Consider the following 12,232-nt stretch of genomic DNA (forward strand, 5'->3'; position numbering starts at 1 on the left):
TGATGTGTCAATGGTGTTTGGATTATCTATGTATAATGTTTATGTCAGCCTAATGAAGTGTTTGAATTGATTAAAAGAAGGCTGATAGTTGCATGTCTACTATATCAACATGTCATGGATAACAGGATAAGAAAATGCTGCTGATAAGTATGAACTAGTGGTGCATGATTTTTTTCATAAAGTAAGTTTCATTCTTTGTTCAATATATCTAGTTATCTATTCTTGTTTGCTTTCATTTCCAGTAGTGTAAGGATTATAAGCTCAAGTACTGGGGCCAACTGAAACACGCTATGCAAGCCACTCTGCTGTGGATATCACATCATACGGACCTCCACTGTTGGGAGATTTGAGTTCAATCAAAAGGGGCAAAAAAAATTACTGTTGGGAGATTTGAATCCCGGGACTCCGTCAAATTAAGAGCACCAAAGTATCCACCAGTTCAGTTTAATCTCCAAAGGAATAAATATGTCAAATAGTTCTGAATTCACTATTGAACTATTGCAGTTCTTTATAGGATTACCGCTGATAAATACTGTCGTATCAGCCTCTTTTATGTACCTTTCCTAATTTTATTCTCGTATGGGCACCTGATTGGCTTTGAGAAAAGAGTAGGTCATTAAGAGCGAGAAGACAGAAGTGATGGAAGATAAAGATAGAGACTGATGTTGATGGTTGGGACAAATAGCATAATTTTATATCATACATGGCCGTCTGAGAATGTAGATCTTCAGAACGGGACGCAGTGTCACTACCTTATTTTAGTTAAATTTGGCCTTAAATAGTTCTAAGGTATGAGGTAATAACCAAATCTGTGGTGATGAAAACATCTGGAGCTAAAGTAAGCCCAACAATCATTGGTTTGGATAAGAAGCAACCAAGAAAAAAAATGGAACTCAACTGCCGTTGTAAAAGAGCTTGCAAAGTTCAAAAATTAAGAGCTAAAAATTTTATAAAATTTATAGATTAAATCAGCATAATTAGCAAAACCATAAAATTATAAGCTTGGTTGGATATATAATTTTTTTTAAGTGTACCTTTAGAGCGGGCTGGTCTAGTCTAACATATAAATTTTATAGAATTTTCAATTCAACCATCCAAACAGACTTTAAGAGTTGAACAACACCAGTACTAAAAAAAAAGCATAGAAAATAAAAATAAAGAGAGGGGCATATCTTCACCTCCAATTCATCCAAATGATTCATATTCCCTTGCCGACATGATAGGATGAGGCCAATCTCTTCATATGCTCCATCCATTCTTATGAATCTAACAAAAATAATGCTCAAAGGTGACAACACCCTTCATATGTATGACCTCGGGTTATTTAATTTGCTATGGTAAATACTAAATGAGGAACTAACTAATTGGCAATTGAATTAAAATAGCCAACCACCTTTTCCAAAGCTCTAGCTAATGACTACTTAGAAGAATAGCTCAACTATGTCACATTATGTGTAGGGTCCAACAGGTGGCCGGACTCGAAAGAAACAAAAAGGGGAAACTTTGGTGGGCTGGCAAAAGAAAAGGTGGGAGGAAAGGAGGGAGATGAAGTGGGAATCTAATTGGGCAAACCACTGGAATAAGAATTGGAAGGCATTAGCTGTTCTGAAATTGATGGCCTGAAAGGGACGACTTTAGAAGCCCTTACATTAGCTACATACCAAAGTTCCCAACTGCTCTAATTGGAGTAGTGATGCTATGCAACCAAAGTGGCAATCTCTTTCTGGTCTCAATGCTCTTTTTTCTTGATTCCGATTGAAGCATGTAGGATAAAATTGATGCTAATTAATTCATTAAGGGTTTACTCTGTCAGAATAGCTGCTAATGGATCCCAAGTTAGCTCAGTGAAATGGTCTGAGATTAAACACCACTTGTGTGCAACTTCTTATGATATTGAAATATCTTATTAAATCTAGAGCACTGACACATTTGTTTCTGCGCACGCCAGAAACCTTTTACTACATGGTTGCGAGTCTGTCCCCCACTAATATCAATGCATACCCAAATACAGAGATTTTTCACCCATCATACCATACCTTTAACCATTAGTTATAGAATCCAATGTTATAAAGCTCCTACTACAGTAAAATTGCAATAGTCTACAATGTCAATTATTGAATTGCACCTGTGCATATCTGTACAAACTTCGAAGTAGCTATTGTGTAAATTCTACTTTCATACAAAAGATATAACCCTCCCCTCTCTCTCTCTCTCTCTCTCTCTTTCTCTGAATAAATCTATCTAGGTGTGATGGGCAAATTGTCTGCAACTATATTTATTGGTAAAAGATAATTAGTTAAAAAAAGTAACACATCAGTTTTTTTTTTTTTTTTGTTTCGGCATGCACTTACTGAGTTGAGCTAACAGTGCTGCAAAGGTTTGCACTTATTGGGCTTTTTTTTTCTCCATGAGCACTTATAGGTTCCCCAGTACAAGCCAGTGGGAACTAAAAGCCAAGGCCACTTTTTGCCGCACTCCTTAACGACACCTGGGGCGACATGAATGCACCACGTGGCTCACCGCACCACGGGAAATCTATACCATTTTGCGAACACATCGAGGGGACCCCGGCCTTTTGCCTTCCATCGGCAGCCGCGTTCGCGGCACCTTCGGTTAAGTGCTGGCTGCGTGTCCTTCCGAGAACCTTCCAGAAAAGTTCTAGTTTTTGGTATGGTACGACATGGTTTCAGGTGTCAATTTGGTGCCAAATCACAATTTTACTCTTGGAAGATGTTCTGTGGAAACATTTTTCAGGTACTTAAGGCTCCGTTTAGAGATCAGATAGAGAATGGAATAAGAAATCTATCCTAATTTTATCCCCATGATAAATATCAAACAAGCCAAAAAAAAAAAAAAAACTGGCATGTGTTAACATATTTAAAAAAATAAAAATAAAAGATAAACAAAATTAATTTTATTTCTCTATCTCATCTTATTCGGCATATATCAAAAGTTATAGATTGGTGTAAAATTATGCTAATATAAAAATAATATTTGCTAAAATAAATTGTTACTTAGTTCTTCAAATTATTTTAATAAAAAAATAATTTTAATTGGTACAGGTTGTTATGTGTTTTTTAAAATTGTCCCAGCAAAACGGAACCCACTGATCCCGATGGTTTGATTGAACTAGCAACAGTCGGATATCAATAGTTTCTGAAGTACCACCTAAGCAACATTATTTTCAATTTTTATTCCAGAAGATAGCGACAAACAGAAGGACACATTTGTCGTTTAAAGTAAGAAATAATTACTACAACATCAATTGTACTCTAGAAGAAGCGACTTATCCTACGTACGTTAGTTCCATCTTATCCTTGAATTAGTTATACTACCCCGTTTCAAAACTTGGCCTCCGCAGTATCCCCAAGTAATTCCACACAAAATTCCAACGGAAGCGCGGTAAATAACTTCGGCCGCCTCGGTCGCCATCTCCGCCCTTGGCCTCTAGCTTTCCCCTTGGAAGCATTTGAAGGACGGAAGGTGAGGGGAGCTTGGCCCCACCCCTACCACAACGATTAACGTAGCTTTGGGTCGAGGGAAAAGCCTCGTTTCGCAGCTTCAGTGATAGGTGCGAGGCACCAGCTGTAGTGGAGACGAAGTGATGGCTTCTTTTGTTTTTTTTTGGTTTTTGTTGGTCACGGCGAGGAGATGGCTTTGTCGCCTTCTTTGGACGTTGGCCTGATGAATAATACCCCGGCAGCGGGCCCCGCCGTCCCATCCCTCTCGCATCACTCCATTATGAGAGCCTCCTCGAGCTCCGTTGGTTGTATCGGGTCCATTTCTCGCTCTCTCCACTTGCGTCATCTCATATTGTCATGAAGCGGTCGCAAACATGGCTCTAAGCTACTCAGTGATTGCATCTTTCTTTCCTTAGAAGAATTTTTTTTTTTTTTTGAAGGCTTCAAACATATTTAATTATTTTAAGTTTCAGCTTTTACTATCGAAGTAAGTTCCAAATGTTCATGCACTAGTTGTTTGCTCTTTTGCTATGTATGCGACAGCAGCATCTTTTAACTTGTAGGACCGTAATTGGCCCCGGTAGGTGATGGAGAAGGTATGATTTCAAGAGTTGCTGGGTTAGGTTGCATGGTCCATTGGTATGGTACAAAAGGACGTTAGGTTATATGGGGGGTCACCAATGACCTTGATCATGGATTCCACTTCACCAATTGATCAAGACTCACTTGGCCCAATAAAACTGAAGAGTAGTGAAAGGCCCGGCATCCATCAGTGTCCCTAACGAGTGCAGCTCGTTAGGATCCTTGCACAGGTAGAACTTTTCATGACCTTTTATCCTTTGTTTGAACAAATCTAATAAACTAACCATCCTGAAATCCACCAAATGGAAAAGGAGGAAGGAAACTTTTGATCGAATGTCAAATCAAGACAAATCACTTTTTTACAAAAAATAAAAGAGAAAAAGATGGAACAGATTAGAGCACCAACATAGACTGCGATTGGTAAACTCAAAATGGTTGTTGAAAGATATGTAACAAAGAAAACTTACCAACATCACACCTAATTATTAAAACCATACCTTAATCTTAATGATTACAAAACAAGTTGCAGCTAATATGTTGTTGGATAAGCGGCAGATCTCTTGGACCATCTTGTCCAAAGCAGGACTTCCAGAACGATAGACGCAATCAGCAGGATGGCAAGATTGAAACCATAACCGATTTTCCAGGAACTCCCCGCACCTCCAACTTTGATCCCAAGAGCGATGTTAACTGCTGCAAAAAAGAGTGCAAGCCTTCCAGCCCAGTGGTGGTACCAGTTCCAGTACTTGCGGATTTTGGAGTCCTTATCAGGTCGTAGGAAAAATGCTATCACCTGTATGGTGGGAATTACAATCAGAACAAGCATGAATGGAAGTGCAGCACAATTTGTATACTCTGTTTTCAGTCAATCATTATTTACAGAGGAAAAAAAACAGCTTTCATTATACTTCAGGAGGAGTAACAGCCAGATGCATGCATGCATGCGTGCAATTGAAAACTAAATGAGAGTGTCTATGGCAATGAGATTTCGCCGGTTGCCACCTTTCTCAGTTGGAGAGGTTCTGAATTTGACTCAGGATGGTGGCACTCCTACATGCTTGTCAAAAGGAAAAAGAGGGGGAAAAAAAGGAAATTAATATCTGCTGGTGAGGATTTAGCAACCAAGGATATCAATTGCAAGCAGCGCATAAATAACAAAGTTAGATGTCTATATCACATGTTTTGGAGGCCACAACTTCTAGATAGAGATAGGATTGATGATAACTGGACAATTGTGAAAACCTTAAAGCTTGCTTTAAACAATATATATTTTCTTAAAAAATAAGTAGAATTTAGCTAAATCATAGAATTTATTAACTTGGAGAATGCAATTTCATATTCTCCTAATGATTAAAAGCTCTGTTGCTCTTATGGGCAACATAAACTTGAATAGCCACATTTCACTTTCTTTTGACCGAAACCATTTCTTCTTCTTAGGATTCAAATAAGCACCACAGATCACATTATGTTCTTGTGCCCCAGGTGGAGCCAAGCTATCAATGGAATTTGGAAAATCTCATTCCCTAGATGAAGATGAAGCACATTTACATTATCTCATACAGACATGGAAGTAGTGTTCTCGCATGGGAAAGGGGATTTGAGACTGTGATTTCTGCTATCCTTAACATAAAAAATAGAAACATCAAAAGATATTCAGATATATTCTTAGACAAGTAAAAGATCAGCTCACAGACCTGAAGAATACCCAGCACAAGGACAAAAATGCCAAGGCCCCTGTGTGCAGTAACATTTGCATGCAGTTTGTCATATAGTGCGACTCCAGCCACCACAGCCGCAAGACCAAAAACAAATCCAATAAGTTGAATGACCACATGAAGGTAAAACCATAATGGATCCCATTGCTTGCAATATCTTGCAACAATGGCTCCTATAGGTAAGAGCACACCCCATCCAAATATAGCTAGTGCTCCATGGGTCCTTTTGAGATTGGATGGATAGGAGGAAGAAGCAGATGAAGTACCTGGAAACAAAGTGAAGTGTAAATTCTATAATGAAAAAGAATAAGCCGACTGGTACACTAAAGGAAGTTTGATCCAGAACTAAGACGCAATGGCATAAAACATAGAATGTCCAAAGATTCCACGAACGATGCAATGGCATTATCTCTACTTTTACTAGTTACAGCACACAAGGACTTGAGAAGAAATGTTCATCATATCAGGTTAATTATCAAATGCAACCTAGCAATAAGGTGATGCAAGTAAGAGAGTTGGATATGCTGCTTTGGTTTTAAGCTCAACATGCAGGTGATTGGATGGCTTCAATTGTTGCTGGAAGAGGTCACTGATGAACATTGGTTTCAATAGTTTGGATTTAGATAATAATATTTATGATCAAGGGTTAGATTACAGATTTTAAGGTTTTCCTAAAGACTGGAAGTAGGGGCTGCTTTTGATTTTCTAACAGACTAACTTTATAAAACATGAGTGCACTACCAAGTAGGTTCGGTAAGAGGATCTTCTATTCTAGACGAAAATTTCTGGTATAAAATTCAGGGAAATAGGATGAACTACAGTTGTAAAACACAAAATCACAAACATGTATAGTGATTGTAGTACAACATTCTGCAAATATAATACCAGCTATATATGGAGTAGGTGCCCCGTTTATAAGGCAAGAAATATCAAGTGCTGCGCACAGGTGGCAGATAGGCAACTATGAGAGAATATGTTGTAATAATACTATAGTGTAGATAACAAGTATAGGAAAAATGAAGGATATTTTGTGAATTAAGGATTTTCCAAAAAACATTAAGTCTCTTTATTACACCTTAAAATTCTCAGATTTTCTACAGATCCTCTGAGAAACTTGCCTATCTGCATTCTAAGCATGTAGCTACTAGCTAGTTATGCAGAAAACATGCTGCATGTTGACAAAATAATAAATATAATTTCATAGCTAATCCAAGCATTAATAACCTCACAGCCAGAGAAAGGCTGAGAAAAATGGCAAGAGGAACAAAACCTGATGCGAAGTCAAAGGAAATAGATGTCTTATCATCATGTATTGTTAAGCGCTTATTGACTGGAATTTTAGTCCCAAGAGCGAACAGAAGTTTCTGCTGAGTAATTGGAGCTGAAAATTTCAATTGAAATGCTATGTAGATTTTGGCCTGATCAACAACAACTGTAGGTGGAACAGCAGCAGTCGGCAGCTGCCCCCGGTTTAATTTGACTTCTGAACTAGACTTTCCACCTAAATAGTATTGTTTGATATGAGGTATGCCAGTCTTGCCCATCCAGCCCACCATTGCACTGGAGCCAACCATCATTCCATCCTTCGAGAATCCCATCCCAACCCACCCAGTGGCATATGTAGTAGATAGGACAATGCGCAAAACATTGTCTTGGTCCTTGGAGTACTGCAACAAATGTTTCAAGAAATCGAGGGACAATATTTAGTATCTACTTCAATGAAAGATAGTTCAGACAACAAACGTTTCAAGAAACTTTTCTGATAATCAAAGAAACAAAACTAGTAAATGATGCACATTGTGATGCATTATGCCTTGTTCTCGTCGATTGCTTTCATGCATGACATTTTCCATAATGTCCACGGATGACGATTCTAATAATGATCTCGGCAAATTTTATCCAAATTGTCTCACTACTTTGTAGTAATACCTTTCACCTTCCTTTCTAAACATTCATCCACTATACACCTTAAGGATGATGCATCTCTGTCCAAGTAAATATTCATTTAAAATCCATCTTTAGTCTAAAAGGAAGGGGTGCTAGATCATGCTACTTTTTTTTCTTTTCTTTTGTAATTAGGTTGAAAGGAAACCCGGATGAAATTGCTTAGGCTTACCAACCCCCAATAACTTCACCAATTGCACTAGTTGGCACCCTCGGCCATATTAATAAAACTCTGCAAACGTTATAGCAATTAGATGTTTGGGTTGCGCCTGTCATGCATTTTTTTCAGTCCTTCCATAATTCATATAGTCTATACCTAGGTTTTCGATCCTCAAAGGTGTGCATCCTCTGTAACTAAATATTTCTTGGTTTTCTTCCTCGAATATGATGTTCTTGTAGATTCAAACCAACATCAGATCATCAAGTTTCACATAATATATGATGAATTTTTCCAACACTTCTTGAATTGCATCATCTCCTCTCTTATTCAAATAATTCCCCTCTATGTAACTTTACAGCACTGATCCGTTTGCTTAGCATTAATCTATGAGTCCGTATCATCCAATTCCAACCCATATCAAGTAAAAATCTTCATATTCCACTTCATGAACCAGAAAATTCATAGAAATGCCACGTCATCAGCACAAGAAGTGACCAGATCTAAGCATCCGAAAATGGGTTGACTGCCCAAGTTCCAAATCCTAACTAAAGATCCATCACATTATCTACATTTAGGATTTTATCCACGATAGATAAATACAAGAGATGAAAGATGTATAGAATGGAGATATAATTACCCTGAGGATAAAATTATTCCAGACGGGCGTGCAGGCGAGGCCGGAATAATTGGTGAGAGCGGCAGGGAGATCTTCCTCACAGCTCTGCGCACGGGCAGCCCCTATGGCGGCCCCGAGTGCGAGGATCAGGGAAAGGAAGCCACGCCCCATGGCCAACGACCTCCCAGAGAAGTATAGAGACCAAGGTGGAAGAAAGGGATACAAGCTGAGATGATCCAAAGAGGGAAAGGTGGTGGAGGAGGGTGGGTGGTTGCCGTCGCTTGCATTTTAAGATGGATGAGAGGATTAATACTTTGGGTGGTGACAGGAGTTGTGCTGTGGGGTAGTGGTTGGTGAGCGGGGCCGGAGGCCATGGTTTCTTTCTTTCTCTTTAGATCCGGCAGTTAAAAAATAATCGGAAGCTGTCATCTAGAAAAGATGGCGGAGGTGGGACGAGAGAGTGGGTGAGATTATCACTTCAAAATTTGGTGCCGTTGGCCCCAGGATGCTGGCTAAAATTGGTCGACAGCGCAGTGGCTATCATTATATATAATTATTGAAGCCTAACTCAAAAACTTAAACTAGTAGATGAAATTATTAAAGTCTAACTCAATAACCTAAACTAGTAGGTGAATGGATATTTGAGTAAATAATCACCACCAAAATTCCTTCTGGAATCATCACCACTTCCACGCAAATTAAAAAAGTGAGAACTTTGAAATCATGTTGAAGTCCAATCTAAAAATAATAGATGGATAGATTAATGAGTGTATAACCCTAGCCCATTTGCGATTATTATCACTCTCTCAACAGAAATAATAATATTATTTGACAAAGATATCGATACGAAAGTAACTTTTTTTCGTTCGCTCCCTTTTGTCCGACAATCAAAACATAAGATCTTTATTCATACTATTTTGTTAGCCATTATAGTAAAATAATGGCTAAAAAAAAAAGCCATGTTTGAATTCTCCTTATGTGCATCTGCAACATAATGGAGCCATGGAGGTCTGCAACATGGTTTTGGAATCCCTTATAACATTATAAGGATTGTTGATACTGAACCATTCGGTATGAGTCGTCAGGAGGTACCTGAACAAAGGGTTTAGAAGATAGCGGTACCTAGTTCGGGTCGCTAAGGTTCATTACGGAACTATAGGTTGTTAACAATTGTCATGTATGTAGGTCGTGATACTGCCACCCGAGACTTTGGATGTTGGTGATAATGTATCATCATCTTATTTGGAGATTCCAACAATTGAGGAATCTGTGACAGCATTGACCTTCACCAACTCCCAACTCTATGATTCTTTATGGAGCTCTTTTATCAACTTCAGTTAGGTTCATTAAGAAAAATGTATCATAAAGTGTCACTGACATTATTGCCAAACTAATGATGCTTTTATGATTGGAAAAAATTACAGGTAACTAACAAGGGAAACAAAGGATCAGGGAAGAGAATATTAACTAAGAGCCAGCAAAAGCCCACAAAAAAGTCCAAAAGATTGTACTAACAGCCAAAAAAATTACACAAAGAGCCAGAAAAGATCGAGAAGGATTGAAAAATTACCATGTAAATAAACCTGAACTTGAATAAAGTTCCCTTTTTTTTTTTCAAACAATACCCAGGGTTTGAACTGGAACTCTACAAGGACAAGTGCTTAGATTTGAGGTCTCAGTCAACTATGCCAAATGGCTAAACTTCAACAAAGTTGAAATGCCTATATTGATGATGGCACTGCAATGCAGTGTTAGACTGTTATCGGTGTGCAAATTTTTTCTGGGCAAATTTTGCGTTACTGAAGCCTTTGTCCTCTTAATAATCAACTGCTGTCCTAAGGATGGAGAAATTAGAATATGGTTATAAGAGCACTTGCTTGCATTCTAAGATGAATCTATGTGTAAGTGGGTCCAGCCCACTTGAGGAGGCCCAATAGCCCATTAGGGCTTAATCCTTGTTTTTTTTTAAGGACCGCTTGGGAGACCGCGTGATGAAATAAAGGGACGTGTGAACCTGAGGCTGGCGGCACATCAAACATAAAAACTGAAGGGCTTGCGGCTGAGAAACACGGAAAAGAAAACAGAGAAAGGAAGGAGCATACGGCAGAGAAAAAGAAAAAAAAAAGGAGAAGGCGCGAGAGAAAAATCCAAAGATTTGCGCACGCCCTACGGAAAAAGAAACAGGTTCTTTTTCTTGTTCTTTTTTTTTTTTTTTTTTTCTGGATGTGATTTTCACATGGAGATTTAACAAATTGGGTTTCAATCTAAGAGTTGTATTGGATGCTATAGGGAGTTTATAGTATTCATTGCTAGGGATCTCATTACATTCTTGAGTTCATCATACTATGGTGGTTTGGATGAGATCATTGTTACTCTTAGGGAGGTGATATTGGAGTTTTCCCAATTTGTTGTGAACTCAAGTTTTGGGCATAAACTTGAGGATTGTAAACTCTATATTTATTATAGTGGATTGATTGGATTTGCCCCGTGGTTTTTTCCCTCTACACTGGAGGGTTTTTCCACGTAAATTTGGTGTGTTTTTCTTTCTGCTCTTCAAGTGTTTGATATATTGCCTGTATGAATATTGCTTCTAGTTGGCTTTGGTTTTGCCTTAGTTTATTCTGCAATATCCCTGTTTTGGCCCCAACAAGTGGTATCAGAGCTGAGGTTGTGTGGGTGTGGAGATATTGTGGAAGTAGATGGAGAATTCTTCTGGTACTATGATGAAACTTAGTGCTTCTAATTATTCTATTTGGAAGCCTATGATGGAGGATATCCTTTACTGTAAGGATTTACATGAGCCCATTGAAGGTGCTAATGCTAAGCCAAAGGACATTAGTGATAGTGACTGGAAGAAGATGCACAGGAAAGCTATTGGGTATATCAGACAGTGGATTGATCTCAGTGTGTTCCATCATGTATCTCAAGAGACAGATGCCTACAGTCTTTGGATGAAGTTAGAGGGTCTCTATGAGAGGAAGACAGCCCAAAACAAAGCCTTTGCAATTAGGAGGCTTGTGAATTTGAAGTTGAAAGAGGGAAAATCTGTTGCTGAGCATTTGAGTGAGTTCCAAGACTTGGTGAATCAGTTGACCACAATGAAGATAGTGCTAGATGATGAGTTGCAGGCATTATTACTGTTGAGTTCATTGCCTGATAGTTGGGAGACTTTGGTAGTGTCACTTAGCAACTCTGCTCCTGATGGGGTGCTACAACTTACTCTGGTGAAAGATAGCTTGTTTAATGAAGAAACAAGAAGAAGAGACATGGGTAAGGACAGTGCACAGGCTCTTGTTACAGAAAACAGAGGAAGAGGTAAGAGCAGAGATTTTAAGGGGCGCGGTACTTCTAGAAGTCAGTCTAGTACAAGAGGAAAAATCAAGTGCTACTACTGTAATAAAGAGGGTCATATGAAGAAACACTGCAAGGCTTGGAAAAAGAAATTGAAAGAGGAAAAGAATCAGAAGAAGGCCAACAATGAAGACACCACTGTTTGTGTTTCAGATGAAGCAGTGGCAGTTCTCTGTGTGGGAGAGGACCAGTGTTGTCATGTTGCAGATCCTGATGTGGAGTGGGTAATTGACTCGGCATGTTCCTGTCATATCACTCCAAGGAGAGAGCTCTTCACTACTTATAGAGCAGGTAAATTTGGCAGGGTGAAGATGGGAAATGACAGTTATGCTGATATTGTGGGAATTGGTGATATCTGTTTTGTTACCAATGTTGGATGCTCCTTTACACTCAAGGATGTGCG

General features: G+C 38.8%; 1 protein-coding gene across 1 annotated transcript; it reads right to left on the reverse strand.

Annotated features, from left to right (window-relative positions):
* Window positions 1–4,346: 4,346 nt before the first annotated feature.
* Window positions 4,347–8,884, reverse strand: LOC103709520 (cytochrome b561 and DOMON domain-containing protein At3g61750-like). The gene is made up of 4 exons (XM_008794930.6): window positions 8,500–8,884; window positions 7,029–7,425; window positions 5,738–6,024; window positions 4,347–4,836 (listed from the first exon to the last, which is right to left on the reverse strand). Exons 1-4 carry the CDS (start codon window positions 8,647–8,649, stop codon window positions 4,573–4,575), a joined length of 1,098 nt encoding a protein of 365 aa, XP_008793152.3. The 5' UTR covers window positions 8,650–8,884; the 3' UTR covers window positions 4,347–4,572.
* Window positions 8,885–12,232: the final 3,348 nt, after the last annotated feature.

Source organism: Phoenix dactylifera, chromosome 9, assembly GCF_051530095.1.
Source record: "Phoenix dactylifera cultivar Ajwa chromosome 9, Ajwa_hap1_PhDact_Kaust_v1.1, whole genome shotgun sequence".
Taxonomy (NCBI): Eukaryota; Viridiplantae; Streptophyta; class Magnoliopsida; order Arecales; family Arecaceae; genus Phoenix; species Phoenix dactylifera.

What these genes read in the sequence shown, in the direction of transcription:
- LOC103709520 (XM_008794930.6), bottom strand. Translation starts at nt 8,649, where the DNA reads ATGGGGCGTGGCTTCCTTTCCCTGATCCTCGCACTCGGGGCCGCCATA. An exon ending in TTCCTTTGACTTCGCATCAG is followed by an intron (nt 6,025 to 7,028) that starts GTTTTGTTCCTC and finishes CTTTGTTTCCAG; the next exon opens with GTACTTCATCTGCTTCTTCC. An exon ending in TTGTGCTGGGTATTCTTCAG is followed by an intron (nt 4,837 to 5,737) that starts GTCTGTGAGCTG and finishes CCCACCATACAG; the next exon opens with GTGATAGCATTTTTCCTACG.